General features: G+C 43.4%; 1 protein-coding gene across 1 annotated transcript in view; it reads left to right on the forward strand.

Annotated features, from left to right (window-relative positions):
- LOC140724707 (protein unc-79 homolog) overlaps positions 1-17,328 on the forward strand; it is a 436,731-nt gene that overhangs the window by 82,182 nt on the left and 337,221 nt on the right. The window contains exon 11 of the mRNA XM_073039156.1: positions 7,160-7,188. Within this exon, the coding sequence (XP_072895257.1) occupies positions 7,160-7,188 (29 nt within the window). The remainder of the gene's footprint in view (positions 1-7,159; positions 7,189-17,328) is intronic.

The following is a 17,328-nucleotide window of genomic DNA, read 5'->3' on the forward strand; positions in this document are numbered from 1 at the left end:
GTTTGCTCAGCATTACCTCTTTAGTGATAGCTATTGTATCGAGGTTCTCACCTCCCATCGCATCCCATAACATCTCTCTTTGGCATGTTAGATGTGTCCTCCACCGTGAAGACTGACACAAAATAGTCATTCAAAGCCTCTGCCTATTCCACTTGTTAAAATTATAAAAAATTTTACTATCTGTTTTTATATTTTGTGCTAGTTTATTTTTGTAATCTAGCATTCCCTTTATTTATTGCTTGCTTAGTGGTACTTTGTTGCTCTTTAAAATTTTTCCAATCTTCCAGTTTCCCACTACTCTTGCTGACTTTGTATGCATGAGCTTTTAGTTTGATGCCTTCTTTTATTTCCTTAGTTATCCAAGGCTTGCTTTCCCCACCCTTACTTGTCCTTGCTTTTAACTGGAATATACCGGTACTTTTACTGAGCACCATGAAAAATCTCTTTGAAAGTCTTCCATTGTTCCTCAACTGTCCCACCATATAGCCAGAGTTCCCAGTCTACACTAGCCAAATCCTAATTGCATTGTAGTCTCCATTGTTTAGGCATTGAAACTCAATCATACTGTGATCACTCTTTCCAAGAGGATCCCAACTACAAGATCACTAATTCTACCTACCTCATTGCACACAACCAGATCCAAGATAGCATGCTCCCTTATAGGTTTCCCTGCTCCTTAGTCCATTGAATCGGCACCATGGTAGTGTAGTGTCGTGAGCATGTGGGTTTCCTGGAGGTGCTTCTGTTTCCTCCCACAGTCCGAAGACAGACCAGTTATTAATTGGTCATTGTAAATTGTCCTGTGATTAGGCTAGTGTTAAATAGGTGGGTTGCTGGGCAGTCTGGCTCATTGGCTGGAAGGCTGTTTATGTACTGAATCTCTAAATAAATAAAACACACTGTAGAAAGGAAACAACACACACAAAATGCTGGTGGAACACAGCAGGCCAGGCAGCATCCATAAGGAGAAGCACTGTCGATGTTTCAGGCCGAGACCCTTCATCAGGTAGTCCTGACGAAATGTCGACAGTGCTTCGCCTTATAGATGCTGCCTGGCCTGCTGTGTTCCACCAGCATTTTGTGTGTGTTGTTTGAATTTCCAGCAGCTGCAGATTTCCTCGTGTTTGCCCTGAAGAAAGTTTTTTCCCCCCAATTTCTTAAAACAGCTATGAAAGGGTGAGCAGCTGGTTAGTAACATAGTTGATTGCCAATCTACAGTCTTTGAACTTGTAAGAGCTATGTGGGTACTACAATGCTATGACTTAGTTTGTGGATTTCCTTCCGCTTTGTGTCCAGGAAGAATTGATTGCCAGTTTGGTTGACACCCATCCACTCCATAATGTACTGGTTAGGCACAGGAGTACATTCACCCAAAGACTCATTCCACTGAGATGTAACACTGAGCGTCATAGGAAGTCATTCCTACCTGTGGCCATCAAACTTTACAACTCCTCCCTTGGAGTGTCAGACACCCTGTGTCCTGGACTTATTTCCACTTGGCATGATTAACTTATTATTTAATTATTTATGGTTTTATATTGCAATATTTCTTCACTATTCTTGGTTGGTGCGGCTGTAACGAAACCCAATTTCACTCGGGATCAATAAAGTATGTCTGTCTGTCTGTCTGGTTAGCCTTCAAATTAAATGCAGGTGTAATCACCAACTTCAACCAGAAATTTGTTACTCAGATCAGATGCTTTGATTAGCTGACATCTGAAACAAAATGTCAAAAATGGTCATTAGGCCAGGCATCATCTGTGGCTAGACAAATATAGTTAAGTTTCAAGGTCAATTAATTTTACTAGTTACTGTCAACAGCCTAGCCCCATTAATACTGGTGAGCTGATCCCTGAGCACTCAAACACATTGTGAAGAAATGTAAGATTGCTGTGCTAATTATTGTCCTAGTAGCTTGCCTGTGTAAATTTATTTAATATCACCACTAATGATTTTCTAATCAATTTCCACAGCAATAGAAAAGGCATTTCATGGTTAATTTTTAGATTTCTTTATTTTCTAGTCAGCAAAGGCATTTGTAGAAATACATGTTCAAAATCATCTACTGTTGTTGAATTATGGACTGGATGTTGCTACTTGTTTGGATAGGATTAGATTTCCTTTGTGATTTTTTTAATGTGTCCTCACTCAGTAATCATTATTTTGGTTGGACAGGATCTCTTGTTCTGATAAAGTTTTTGGATTGGAAACATATGTTTTGTCAAGACAGCTTGTTTGTTGTTTCCCTTTGAAGTGCTGGAAAGAGCTGTCCAAAAATGTCAATAGCATTTGGTCGTTGTTTCTTCACTGGAAGAGCAATGAAAAGATGAAAGCTGTTTTTATTTCTTATGAGAAATAGCATCGCCAGCTTCTAACTCCTGAACTGAGTCAAACCATAAGATATAGGAGCAGAAGTAGGCTATTTAGCCCATTGAGTCTCTTCCACCATTCAATCATGGGCTGATCCAATTCATCCAGTCATCCCCACTCCCCTGCTCTCACCCCGTATCCTTTGATGCCCTGGCTAATCAAGGACCCATCTATCTCTTCCTTAAATACACCCAGTGACTTGGCCTCCACAGCCGCTAGTTGCAACAAATTCCACAGATTTACCACCCTCTGACTAAAGTAATTCCTCTGCATCGCAGTTCTAAAAGGACGTCCTTCAATCCTGAAGTCGTGCCCTCTTGTCCTAGAAATCCCTAACATGGGAAATAACTTTGCCATATCTTATATGTTCAGGCCTTTTAACATTTGGAATGCTTCTATGAGATTCCCGCTCATTCTCCTGAACTCCAGGGAATACAGCTCAAGAGCTGCCAGACATTCCTCATAAGATAATCCTCTCATTCCTGGAATCATTCTCGTGAAACCCTCTTCAATGTCAGTATATCCTTTCTAAAATAAGGAGCCCAAAGTTGCACACAATACTCCAAGTGTGGTCTCACGAGCGCCTTATAGAGCCTCAACATCACATCCCTGCTCTTATATTCTATACCTCTAGAAATGAGTGTCAACATTGCATTTGCCTTTTTTACAAGTAACTCAACCTGCAGGGTTAACCTTTAGGGTATCTTGCACAAGAACTCCCAAGTCCCTTTGCATCTCTGCATTTTGAATTCTCTCCCCATCTAAACAATAGTCTGCCTGTTTATTTCTTCCACCAAAGTGCATGATCATACACTTTCCAACATTGTATTTCATTTGCCACTTTTTTTCCCATTCCCCTAAACTATCTAAGTCTCTCTGCAGGCTGTCTGTTTCCTCAACACTACCGGCTCCTCCACCTATCTTTGTATCATCGGCAAATTTAGCCACAAATCTATTAATACCAGTAAATCCAGTAATCCAAATTATTGACATGCATCATAAAAAGCAGTGGTCCTAACACCAACCCTGTGGAACTCCACTGGTAACTGGCAGCCAGCCAGAATAGGATCCCTTTATTCCCACTTTCTGTTTTCTGCCGATCAACCAATGCTCCACCCATGCTAGTAACTTCCCTGTAGTTCCATGGATGCTTATCTTGCTAAGCAGCCTAAGAATTGCAGTAGGTTTGTCAGGCAGGATTTTCCTTTCAGGAAACCATGCTGGCTTTGGCCGATCTTGTCATGTGCCTCCAGGTACTCTATAATCTCATCCCTAACAATCGATTCCAACAACTTCCCAACCACTGATGTCAGGCTAACAGGTCTATAGTTTCCTTTCTGCTACCTCCCACCCTTCTTAAATAGCGGAGTAACATTTGCAATTTTCCAGTCATCTTGTACAATGCCAGAATCTATCGATTGTGGAAAGATCATCCGCAATCTCTCCAGCTGCTTCCTTCAGAACCCGAGGGTGCATTCCATCAGGTCTGGGAGATTTATCCACCCTCAGACCATTAAGCTTCCTGAGCACCTTCTCAGTCGTAATTTTCACTGCACAAACTTCAGTTCCCTGACACTCTTGAATGTCTGGTGTACTGCAGATGTCTTCCACTGTGAAGACTGACGTAAAATACTCAATCAGTTCCTCTGCCATCTGTGCGTCTCTCATTACAATATCTCCGGTGTCATTTTGTATTGGTCCTATATCTACCCTCAACTTTCTTTTACCCTTTATATACTTAAAAAAGCTTATAATATCTTCTTTGATATTGGTCGCCAGCTTCTCATAATTCATCCTTTCTTTCTGAATGACCTTCTTAATTTTAAAACCTCCCAATCCTCTACCTTCCCTCTAGCTTTGGCTTCCTTGTATGCCCTCTCTTTTGCTTTTACTTTGGCTCTGACTTCACTTGTCAGCCACGGTAGTGACTTTCTTTCCTTTGAAAATTTCTTCTTATTTGGAATATATCTGTCTTGCGCTTATGTCATTTTCGCAGAAACTCCAGCCATTGATGCTCTGCTGTCCTTTCTCCAAACCCTTAAAAGCAAATGAGTTTTGTTGCTGTCGATCTATTACTTCTAATGTGGCAACAGTGAAAGAATAGATTTAAAGCCTTTAGAGACATCCTCTGGATTTGAAAAATATAGTTTGAATGCAAGTTCTTTTCATGAAAGAAGTTCACTTTTCAAGTGTTCTTGAATATCCAAGTTTTATTTTAATTAATCCAAGACACATTAATCCAAGACTTGAACTGTCTCCAAATTACATGCATATTGTATGCACCAAATGAGACCTGAAGTACGAAACTGTAAACTGAAGAAACTACTGTGGGCTTCAAGTTAATGAGGAGTTGTGGGTTTGATGTTGGTGAATAATGTCTGTCACTGATGAATTAATGGTATTCTGATAACTAAACATGGGGTTAAAAATGTTTTGTACATGGCAGCCTGCAGTAGATCCTTTATGAATCCTTGGCTTAGCAGGTGTATTTCTTATCTGTACTTTGGGAGGTACGGCAATGTAGCAGTTAGTGTACTGCTTTACAATGTCAGTGACCAGATTCAGTTCCCACCACTGTCTGTAAGGAGTTTGTGCATTCTCCCAGTGAACATGTGGCTTCCCTCCAGGTGCTCCAGCTTCCTCCCAGATTCCAAAAGCACACAGGTCGGTAGGTCCATTGGTCACATGGGCTGTAAGTGCCTGTTATTGTGCGGTATCCCTATGTGACCTCAACATGGATGGCCTGTGCTGGTCCAGATAGATCTTAGGCCTCAAATTATATTATCAGAGGCTTCAACATGAATTTTGAACAATAGTTTGTTACAAGAGTCACCCCTTGTACTAACAATCAGTGAGGCACAGAGAATCTGTGTTAACCGACAAGTAACTTTTATTGTCTCAACTAAAAAGCACCTGGATTCACAAACAAACTACCCCTGTGTGTACCCCACGAGAATCCCTGACCCTCCATGAACAGTCAATGATGAAAAAAGGTGTTACCCTGGAAAGGAGTTTACACTGGCCAGGCGTTCCTTGTAGTCCTGATCTCCACGTGTCCATGGGGGTCCTCCTTATCCGCGATGGTTGGTTTCTGGTTATTGGAGAGTTATCATCCCTGCATATTTGGAGCTCCTGACTCTCATAGTGTTCCTAATCAATTGAACTGTTGGTTCTCCATCCCATTGGCTTAATGTCACCTGACCTACCTGGGTTGCCTTCTTACTGGTTCTTGTACATAAGAACAACCCAACATTTTCTCCTGGTTCTGGCCACCCCAGCCTTGTGTATTTGTGTCTTTCAACTCTGACTGGTCCAAATCAGTTAAATGAGGCGACCCAGACGGAGTCTAATAAGGTTATAGATTGTTTCTTTAGTAGGTCTGACATTTTACATAATAAGTAGCTACTCGTCTGAGAATGGTCTCCGGTTCAGTAGGTGAAGCTCCTTGTGTCCATGTTCAATTGCTCTGATTAGATTATCCCAGAGCAAGAATCAGTTCAGAGTCCACACACTATACATAACAAATAGCTACTCGTCTGAGAATGGTCTCCGGTTTAGCAGGTCATTACTTGTATCCACAGTCAATTGCTCTGATTAGATTATCCCAGAGCAAGAATCAGTTCAGAGTCCACAGAATGCGAGGAACTCCTGTCCTTGATTAATTAAATCCAGTAATCGTAAACAGTGGTTTATTTTGGCCAATGTGTTTTTAGGAGCTGTCAAAAATGCTGTGCATATAATGCACCTCCAGAGATGGGCATAGGTAAGGTAGATAGTAACTGAAGTGTCAAGGTAGTATAGTGGTTAGTGTAAACGCTATTACTATGCCAGCAGCCTGAGTTCAATTCTCACTGCTGTCTGTAAGGAGTGTGTATGTTCTCCCCATGATCGCGTGGATTTCTGCTGGGTACTCTGGTTTCCTCCCACATTCCAAAAATGTACTGGTTAGTAGGTTAATCAGACATATGGTCTGTAATTGGGTGAAATAAGGTCATTGGGCAGTTAGAGCTTGTAAGAGGACTGGGTTGTCTTTAAGAACACACCTGCCTGTTCAAAGTGGAAGACCACTCAAGAGATTTCTTTTGGAAATTAATGAGGCAAAACCCTTTAAATGACACCTTTAAAATACTTTATCAAATGGTGCAACATCCATTGATACTTCAAAGCTATTGGAAGCATATATTGGGTATGACATGTTCTGATTTTGTATCATTAAAATAATCATTCTTATTTGTTAATTTATTTGTGGTAATATTACTTTGAGTTGTGTCGTGCACTTTGGTATGTATGTATATCACCAGACGTGTGCACCTTGGTCCAGAGGAACATTCCATTGTTTGGTGGTATACATGTACTGTACACGGCTGAATAACAATAATTTGAACTTGGTACTAAATGAGCATTACATGGCAAACTATAAGCCTGCTGCTGACAAATTGGATTAATGCACATAGATACCTGATGATTGGTGTGGATGTGCTAGGCTAATCGGCCTATTTCTATGCTGAATGACTGTGACTAAAGTTGAAGGGCGTGACCTTGCCTCCATTTTGGTTTCTGTTGATCCCAATTGTTACCGCACAATCTAAATTTCTGGACCTTCAATTAATTTCCATTGTTAATCATTAAAAGTGGTTATTAAAGGCTTTCATGTATTTTCTGATTTCTGGTTATTTCATTAAAAACACTGGCAAAATTTAATTTTGTAGAATTGATAATTCTTCATGAACACTCCCACAATGAGTATTATTATATAAATTGACATGTTTGTATCTCTTCAACTTTACAGCTGAAATTTCTGCTATTTGTCAGAAGAAGGTAAGACAAGTGAAAAAGTGTTAATGGTTTTCATCTTGTGATTTATTGGCATGCTTCTGTCAGTTCATTCTAGAATGCAATAAGTTATAAGCTGTAGACTGCACTTGCATTCCAATGTGGTTTTGTGAGTTTGTCAGTGTTTCAGGCAACTAAATTGAAAAATCTCCAGTAATTACAAACTCATTCAGCATTTATGAGCTAATGGAAAGGAAGTGAATACCAGGCTAAAATTTATTTTGCCCACAGAGGGTAAAATAAATGGTAAATTACTTTTAGAAATTGCCACAGTTTTGGTCCAGAAATAGATTAATGTGATACATCAAAGTTCAAAAGTTTGAAGTAAATTTATTACCATTTACTACCCTGACATTCATTTTCTTATGGGCATTCAGAATGGATACAGTAGAATCAATGAAAAAAATCACACACAAGACAGACAAATAAGCAACTGTGCAAATACAAAAAAGAAAATATTAATAAATAAACAATAAGTATCGAGAACACAATTTGCAAAGACCTTAAAAGTGTGTCCCTAGATTTTACAATCAGTTCAGAAATAGTGTGAGTGAAGTTATCCTCTGGTTCAAGAGACTTTCCAGAATCAGAAATCACTTCTCCAAAAAAAAGGTAAAAGGCAATTGATTCAAAGCTAAAGCAATAAAAATGAATGAAGCCAAATGAATGAATGTTCCATATGCTCACCACCCTCTGAGTGAAGAAGTTACCCCTCAGGTCCCTTTCAAATATTTCCCTTCTTGCCTTAAACCTAGTCCTGTAGTTTAGGACTCCCCAACTCTGGGGGAAAGAGTTGTTATCCTTTTACCTCTGCTTCTCAGAATTGTAAATATTTCTGTAAGGTCACCCCCTCATTCTGCTATATTCCAGGGAATAACCACTCAGGATGCTAGACTGCTAGATAGGGAAACCTCTCCCTAGGGAAACCACTCTTTCCAGTTTAATTACATCTTTTTGATTACATGGTGACCAAAACTATGCATTTGACTTTCCAAAATGCATTATTTGTAGCAAAATTAATTTGCTATTCCTTGGCCTATTTCCCTAACTGATTAAGATCCTCCTGTAATCTTTAATAACCACCTTCTCCATTAACAACAATACTTGATTTCATGTCATCCACTAACTTGCTGATTAAGGCTTGTGCATTCTCATCTGAATCATTTATATAAACAACAATGGTTCCAACATTGACCCCTGCGACACTGAATTAGTATCAGGTTTAATATCACTGCCATAAGGAATGTTGTGAAATTTGTTGTTTTGCGGCAACATTACATTGCAATTTGTAATTTAAAAAACTGTACATTAAACTAAGAACTACACATCAAAAAAGAAAATTAAATTAAATGAGTAGTGCAAAAAGCGAGGGAAAAATAGTGAGACAGTATTCATGGGCTCATTGTCCATTCAGAAGTCTGGTGGTGAATGGGAAAAAGCTGTTTCTGAATCGTTGCGTGTGTGTCTTCTGGCTACTATACTTCATCCTCGATGGTAGCAATGAGAAGAGATCATGTTCTGGGTGATGGGGTACTTAATGATGGATGCCACCCATTTTGAAGCTCACCTATTGAAGACGTCTTTAATGCTGAGGAGACTAGTGTCCATGATGGAGCTGTTCGAGTTTACATTTTTTTGAAGCTTTTTCCAATCCTGTGTAGTGGCCCCTGGATACCAGACAGTGATGTAACTGGTTAGAATGCTCTCTGTTGTGTTTTCTTTGTAATTGCATCAGTATGTTGGGCACAGGATTAATCCTCAGAGATGTTGATGTCTGGGAACTTGAAATTGCTCACACTTTCTACCTCTGATTCCTTGATGAGGACTAGTGTGTATTCCCTCAACTTCCCTGTCCTGAGGTCCTCAGTCAATTCCTTGGTCCTACTGATGTTGAGTGAATATTTGTTGCAGCGACACCACTCAACCAGCTGATCTATCTTGGTCCTGTATGCCTGTTTGTCACCATCTGAAATTCTGCCAACAATTCTGTCATCAGCAAATTTATAGATGGCATTTGAGCTACACCTGGCCACACTATCCCAAAACCTCATTCTTAATAATAGACTCCAACACTTTCCCAACCAATGATGTTAGGCTAACTGGCCTATAATTTCCTTTCTTTTGCCTTCCTCCTTTTTACAGAGTGGAGTAATCTTCCAGTCCTCTGGGATCATGCCAAAATCAAGTGATTCTTGAAAATTCATGACCAATGCTTCAGCAACCTCTCTCAGGACTCTGGGATGTAGTCCATCTGGACCAGGTGACTTATCCACCTTAACACCTTTGAGTTCACCTAGCACTTTGTAATAGGAAAGGCACTCACTCCTGCTCCCTGAACTCATGGACTTCTGACACACTGCTAGTGCCTTACACAGTGAGGACAGATGCAAAATACCCATTAAATTCAATGCCATTTCCTTGTCCCCCATTATTACCTCATCAGCATCTTTTTTTTCAAATAATGTCAGGAAAGATGTTATCTCACAAGAGTAAGAAATGCTCCACGGCGACTAAATCTTTAGGCCTGAATGGGATAGTTTAAAATTTACTATGCTGTGAATTTCTGTATAGTAGTTATATTGTATGTGTGTGTACATACAGTATACAGTAGTGTATATATATATATAATGTACACCTGGTTAGGCTCCCAACCCCTCCCCACCCCGATTAGGGTCACATGAAGCAATGGGAGGTGGATGGTTGTATGAGCAGCTGGTGCATATTACAAGTTCTACTTATGTGAGCACTCAATGATGCCAGGCAGACAATCTCTGAAGAGTATTGATAATGGTTGGGATCAGCTGGCTTGTAAAAACACTGCCCAAAAGGTGGCAATGGAAGACACTTCTGTAGAAAAATTTGCCAAGAACAATCATGGTCATAGAAAGACCATGATCTAGGCCTTTGTATCTCCTTCTGCAACTAGATCGTTGAGTTCCTCACTGGGAGTTCACACTCTGTGCGATCACAAATAAGATCTCCTTGCTAACAATTAACACTGATGCTCTTCAAGGATGTGTGCTTAGCCCACAGCTCTATTCTCTCTGCACCCTCCAGTGATACAGTTAAAATAGCTGTATCAATGGATACAGTAGCCAGAGATGCAATTGAGTTGCAGTCAGGATGAAAGTGAGCTTGAACAAAATTGCAATATATAAACAGAACCTGCCTGGCCAAAAAAATTGTGTTACCATTATGGCAGAAGCTCACATACACCAGACCTATGCAGGTTTAAAGGCAAAACCTGCAGAAAACGCACAAGATAGGACACATACAAAGAGCATGTTGAGCAGACAAAAATAAATGGACTGCAGAAGCAAGGGAAAAAGATAAAAAGTCAAGTTGCAGTTTCAAAAAGAGCACTAACCTGCACGCTGTTGATCACAACTCTGACAATGATGAGAGTGACACAGGACTGGGTAGCTCTGTGAGTTAAGAGTTCTTGTGCAAGACTCCCAGAAGGTTAACTCACAGATTGGGCCTGTTCTAAAGAAGGCAAATACAATGCTGGCATTTATTTCAATGGGAATTGAATATAAAAGCATGTTGCGGCCCGCACACGCGGGACTCGAACCGCCATCGGGAGCCGCGGGCAGACACGCGGTAGCGCGTTTGGAACTATCCGCTCAGGGTGGACCTTCCAGGGACAGTCTGATGTCACATCCGCCCCGCGGGTCACAGGGGCCCATGGGAGGGGAGATTTAAGCGCATGATTTTAAATCAGTAAAGGCATTCTGAGTTCAGCTCTTTCTGCCTCCGTGTGTTTCTTTAGTAGCGCGTTGTGCGTGACTACATTGGTGACCCCGACGTTCCAGACGGCATCTGGAGCTGACGACTCAGCGACTAGCCATGAGTTCGAGGAACTCGCACAGCGCGGTCTATCTGAAGCTCCCAACTTTCTGGGCCACTCAGCCCCACGTTTGGTTCGAGCAGGCAGAGGCCCAGTTCAATATCAGAGACATTACAGCCGACGCCACATGGTACTACTACGTGGTCAGCACGCTCGACCAGGAGACGGCAGGCCGGATCATCGGCTTCCTACGCCAGCCACCAATGGAGGACAAGTACACTAAGCTTAAGGTGCTCCTGATCCGTACCTTCATACTCTCCCGCCGCGAACGGGCCGTGTGGCTCCTACACACAGACCGCCTGGGCGACCGTATGCCATCCGAGCTCATGAACGATATGCTGGCGCTCATGGACGGCCATAAGCCGTGCCTCTTATTTGAACAATTGTTCCTCGAGCAAATGCCAGAGTACATTCACCTTCTCCTCGTGAGTGAGAATTTCAGCGACCCACGCAGGGTCGCGGCTAAAGCAGACGTCCTTTGGCAGAGCAAGCAATGTGGAGCAGCCTCCATCGGCCTAGCCATGATCGCGCGCCCCAAAGCCGCAACCGAAGCCGTCGAGACCCACGGGGGAGAAAGACAAAAGTTCAGAACAATGGTGTTTCTATCACCAAAGATGGGGCTCAGGCGCGTGCCGCTGCCGTCCACCATGTGCTTTTCCGGGAAACACCGGGGTCAGCCGTTGCTGATGGCTACGACAGCTGGCCACCGAGACAGCCTCCTGTACCTCTGGAACCGACACTCCGGGCGGCGCTTCCTGGTAGACACCGGGGCCGAAGTCAGTGTACTCTCCCCTTCGAACATGGTCCCAGGGTCCCAGGCCCCAAACTCACTGCTGTAAATGGCACCAGTATTCGGATGTACGGCCCACGAACTATCTCAATGCATTTCGGGTCCAGCCGTTTCATTTGGACCTTCACGTTGGCAGCGGTGTCACAGCCACTACTAGGGGCAGATTTCCTACGAGCCAACTGCCTCCTGGTCGACCTAAAAGGCTGGCGTTTGGTCCACACCGAGACGTTCTAGACTTTCCAGCTTGGAGAAGCCAATCTACCGGCCCTCCACCTGGATTCTGTGACCCTCTCGGGTAACGAATTCGCCAGGGTGTTGGCGGAATTCCCCTCCATAGTCACCCCACAGTTCTCCATGGCCGACCCCAAGCATGGCGTGCAGCACCACATCCCCACGCAAGGCCCGCCGCTGCACGCCCGAGCTCGCAGACTCCCACCCAACAAGCTCCACCTCGCCAAGGAGGAGTTCTGTAAGATGGAAGAGATGGGAATCGTACGCCGCGCAGACAGCCCGTGGGCATCCCCGCTGCACATGGTGCCCAAGTCCACAGGAGGATGGAGGCCCTGCAGAGACTACAGAAGGCTTAACGATGCCACAACCGCCGACAGATACCCGGTACCCCACATCCAGGACTTCACGGCGAACCTGCACGGAGTGACCATCTTCTCCAAAATCGACCTGGTCAGGAGATACCGTCACATCCCAGTGCACCCCGCCGACGTGCTCAAGACAGCCATCATCACCCCGCTTGGCTTGTTTGAATTCCTGAAGATGCCTTTTGGTCTCAAGAATGCAGCCCAAACTTTCCAAAGGCTCATGGACACTGTGGGAGGCGGCCTGGATTTCGTGTTCATTTACTTGGACGATATCCTGGTGGCCAGCAGTTCACACCAAGAGCACGTGGCACATTTGTGCCAGCTCTGCCAATGCCTGCGTGACCACGGACTGGCAATCAAACTGGCGAAGTGCCATTTTGGGCTGACGGAGATCGACTTCTTGGGCCACAGAGTCAACTGACATGGTGCAGTTCCCCTACCAGACAAAGTCCAGGCCATCCACCAGTTCCCCAAGCCCAGCACAGTCAAGGGCCTGCAGGAGTTCGTAGGGATGGTCAACTTTTATCATCAGTTCATGCCGGCGACGGCCCGCATCATGAGACCCTTGTTCAGCCTGATGGCCGGCAAGGCCAAAGAAGCAGCATGGGATGCGGAGTCCACGGTGGTGTTCGAGCAGGCCAAGGAGGCGCTGGCAAAGGTGGCCCTCCTAGTGCACCTGAGAGTCGATGTACCCATGCATTCACAGTCGACGCTTCCGACACAGTAGTCGGTGGAGTCCTGGAGCAGCTCATCGAGGACCAGTGGCGGCCACTCGCTTTCTTCAGCCGCCACCTACGGCCACCAGAGGTGAAGTACAGCGCTTTCGACAGAGAGTTGCTCGCGCTCTACCTGGCTGTCCGGCATTTCCTCGAGGGAAGGGAGTTCACCGTGTATACGGACCACAAGCCCCTCACCTTCGCACTGGCCAAGGTATCAGACCCATGGTTGGCTCGGCAGCAGAGGCACATGTCCTTTATTTCCGAATTCACCATGGACGTCTGTCACATCACAGGGAAGAACAACGTCATCGCCGACACACTGTCTCGCCCCTGCCTCCACTCAGTAGGCATATCGTCTTCAGGAATAGACTACGCAGCACTGGCGGAAGCACAATGGTCGGACACTGAGATTCCGGCTTACCGCATCGTCGTTTCGGGGCTCCAGTTGGAGAACGTCTCCATTGGCCGGGCAGCGGACTCCTGTGCGACGTGTCTACCGGCAAACCCCGACCCGTGGTACCAGCAGCATGGAGGCACCGGGTGTTCAACACGCTCCACGACCTGGCCCACCCGTCCATCCGGGCGTCCATCAAGATGGTAGTGGACAGATTCGTCTGGCAAACAGGTCGGCCACTGGGCCAGGACCTGCGTACACTGCCAGACCGCCAGAGTCCAGCGGCATGTGAAGGCTCCCCTCCAGCATTTCCAGCAGACACACAGGAGGTTCCAACACATCCACGTGGACATCGTCAGCTCCCTGCCAGTCTCCCTGCACAGGTATATCTTTTTTATTTTTTTATTTTTTTTAATTAGTTTTTTTATTAGTTTTTCAAAACATTTTACAAATTAAAAACCCCAAATCCCAATGAGGAACATTAATACAGTGCAAAATTAAGCATACAATAACAATATGCTACAAAGGAAGAGAATTAACAAAAAAGCACCTAAATTAAAGACAAGTAAGCTTAGTATCCTCCCCAAGCCCCACAACACAAGAAAAAACAACAACTCCAGACCAACCACAACACAATATAGAGAGTATAAGTCAGAACAGTCAAACTCCCAGACTGTGAATACACTTAGCAACAGAGGATAATAATGCCTACTACCAGAAAAAAAAGGGAGCTGAAAGCAAGGGACCGAAAAGAAGAAGAAAAAAAAACAAAGCCCCTAGTCAAGAGGAAGGTTATGAAAGTACTCGATAAAAGGTCCCCAGACCTTATGGAACTTTAGATCCGAATTAAGAACTGAATAATGAATTTTTTCGAGGTCCAAGCAGGCCATAATGTCGTTAAGCCATTGCACATGAGTGGGCGGGGCAACACCTCTCCATCTAAGGAGGATCAAGCGTCTAGTCAGGAGAGAGGCAAAGGATAATATTCGGCATTTGGTCGGACCCAGACATAAATCTGTCTCGCCCCAAAAACCGAACAGAGCAATTAAGGGGTTTGGTTCTAGGTGCTGATTCAGAATACACGATAACGTAGTGAAGACATCTTTCCAGAATTTCTCCAAGCTAGGACAGAACCAGTACATATGGATGAGAGAGGCCACGCCCCTCTTGCATTTATCACAGAGCGGACTAATGCTAGGGTAGAATCGAGATAGTTTAGATTTAGACATATGGGCTCTATGAACAATCTTAAACTGTAAAAGGCAATGGTGAGCACAAAGAGAGGTTGAGTTAACCGATTTGAGAACTGAGTCCCAGCTCTCCTCGGATAAGGAGATATTTAAATCCTGCTCCCAGGCCATTTTAATTTTATCCACAGGGGCCCGTCGTAAGGCTGCTAGTTTATCTCGGATAATTGATATTAAACCTTTACCTAGTGGATGGATGGAAAGAAATAGGTCCATAGCATTTTTCGCAGGCATTTCAGGAAAGTTAGGAATTAAAGGAGCAATAAAGTGTCGGATTTGGAGATATCTGAAAAAATGAGCATTAGGCAGATTGAACTTAACAGAGAGCTGCTGAAAAGAGGCGAAGCGATTATCAATGAAAAGATCTTCAAAATCTCTAATGCCCTTCCTATACCAAACATGGAATGCTGAATCGTACATAGTAGGTAAAAAAAGGGGATTATGTGCGACAGGGCTGGAAACGGAAAACCCCTGGAAGCCATAGCATTTCCTGAACTGAGCCCATATACGCAAAGTGTGTCTAACAAGAGGATTAGCTATTGATCTGGGCAGACTGCTAGGGAGTGCAGAGCCAAGAAGTGCAGAGATAGATAATTCTTTAGTGGAGCTCAACTCCATTGCCACCCAGTTAGGGCACTCAGGTTGGCCGTGGAAGAAAGACCAAAAGGTAGCACAACGTATATTAGCTGCCCAATAATATAAATGAAAGTTAGGTAAAGCCATGCCACCCTCTTTTTTAGATTTTTGGATATGTATTTTATTAATTCTGGAATGCTTATTCTGCCACAAATATGACAAAATAATAGAGTCTAAGGAATCAAAAAAAGATTTAGGAATAAAAATTGGGATAGATAGATAGATAGATACTTTATTCATCCCCATGGGGAAATTCAACTTTTTTCCAATGTCCCATACACTTGTTGTAGCAAAACTAATTACATACAATACTTAACTCAGTAAAAAATATGATATGCATCTAAATCACTATCTCAAAAAGCATTAATAATTGCTTTTAAAAAGTTCTTAAGTCCTGGCGGTAGAATTGTAAAGCCTAATGGCACTGGGGAGTATTGACCTCTTCATCCTGTCTGAGGAGCATTGCATCGATAGTAACCTGTCGCTGAAACTGCTTCTCTGTCTCTGGATGGTGCTATGTAGAGGATGTTCAGAGTTATCCATAATTGACCGTAGCCTACTCAGCGCCCTTCGCTCAGCTACCGATGTTAAACTCTCCAGTACTTTGCCCATGACAGAGCCCGCCTTCCTTACCAGCTTATTAAGACGTGAGGCGTCCCTCTTCTTAATGCTTCCTCCCCAACACGCCACCACAAAGAAGAGGGCGCTCTCCACAACTGACCTATAGAACATCTTCAGCATCTCACTACAGACATTGAATGACGCCAACCTTCTTAAGAAGTACAGTCGACTCTGTGCCTTCCTGCACAAGGCATCTGTGTTGGCAGTCCAGTCTAGCTTCTCGTCTAACTGAACTCCCAGATACTTGTAGGTCTTAACCTGCTCCACACATTCTCCATTAATGATCACTGGCTCCATATGAGGCCTAGATCTCCTAAAGTCCACCACCATCTCCTTGGTCTTGGTGATATTGAGACGCAGGTAGTTTGAGTTGCACCATATCACAAAGCCCTGTATCAGTTTCCTATACTCCTCCTCCTGTCCATTCCTGACACACCCCACTATGGCCGTGTCATCAGCGAACTTCTGCACATGGCAGGACTCCGAGTTATATTGGAAGTCTTATATAAGTCTTATTATAGTCTTATATAAGTCTTTTTATAGATTGAAATAACTATAAAAATTTGGGGAGAACATACATTTTAACAACATTAATATGACCTACCAAAGACATAGATAGAGGTGACCATTGTACCAGATTCTGTTTTATAGCATATGAAAGATTGGCAAAGTTTTCACGAAAGAGATCTTTAAACTTCCTTGTGACTGTAATTCCAAGATAAGTAAATTGACTATGGACTACTTTAAAAGGGAGATCACAAAATGTTAGTTCTTGTGCTTTATTAATTGGGAAAAGTTCACTCTTATGTAAATTAAGTTTATAGCCAGAGATCTGGCTAAACTGGTCAAGAAGTGAAAACATTAGAGGTAAGGACGTAGATGGATTTGAGAGAAAGAGTAATAAGTCATCAGCATAGAGAGAAACTTTATGCTCAACACCCCCTCTCCAAATCCCGGTCAATTCAGGACAGTTTCGAAATGCTATCGCCAGAGGTTCTATCGCCAAATCAAAGAGAAAGGGACTTAAGGGGTATCCCTGACGGGTGCCACGTTTGAGATTAAATACTTGGGATTTCTGAAAATTAGTTAAAACAGAAGCAGTAGGACACAGGTACAGCAATTGGATCCAGGAGATGAAACTTTGGCCGAGGTTAAATTTTTCTAAGACTGCAAAAAGGTAGTTCCACTCTATACGATCAAATGCTTTCTCCGCATCAAGGGAGATAACACATTCAGGAATCCCAGTTGGAGGTGAGTATAAGATATTAAATA

The sequence above is a fragment of the Hemitrygon akajei genome, chromosome 3 (genome assembly GCF_048418815.1).
Source record: "Hemitrygon akajei chromosome 3, sHemAka1.3, whole genome shotgun sequence".
Lineage (NCBI taxonomy): Eukaryota > Metazoa > Chordata > Chondrichthyes > Myliobatiformes > Dasyatidae > Hemitrygon > Hemitrygon akajei.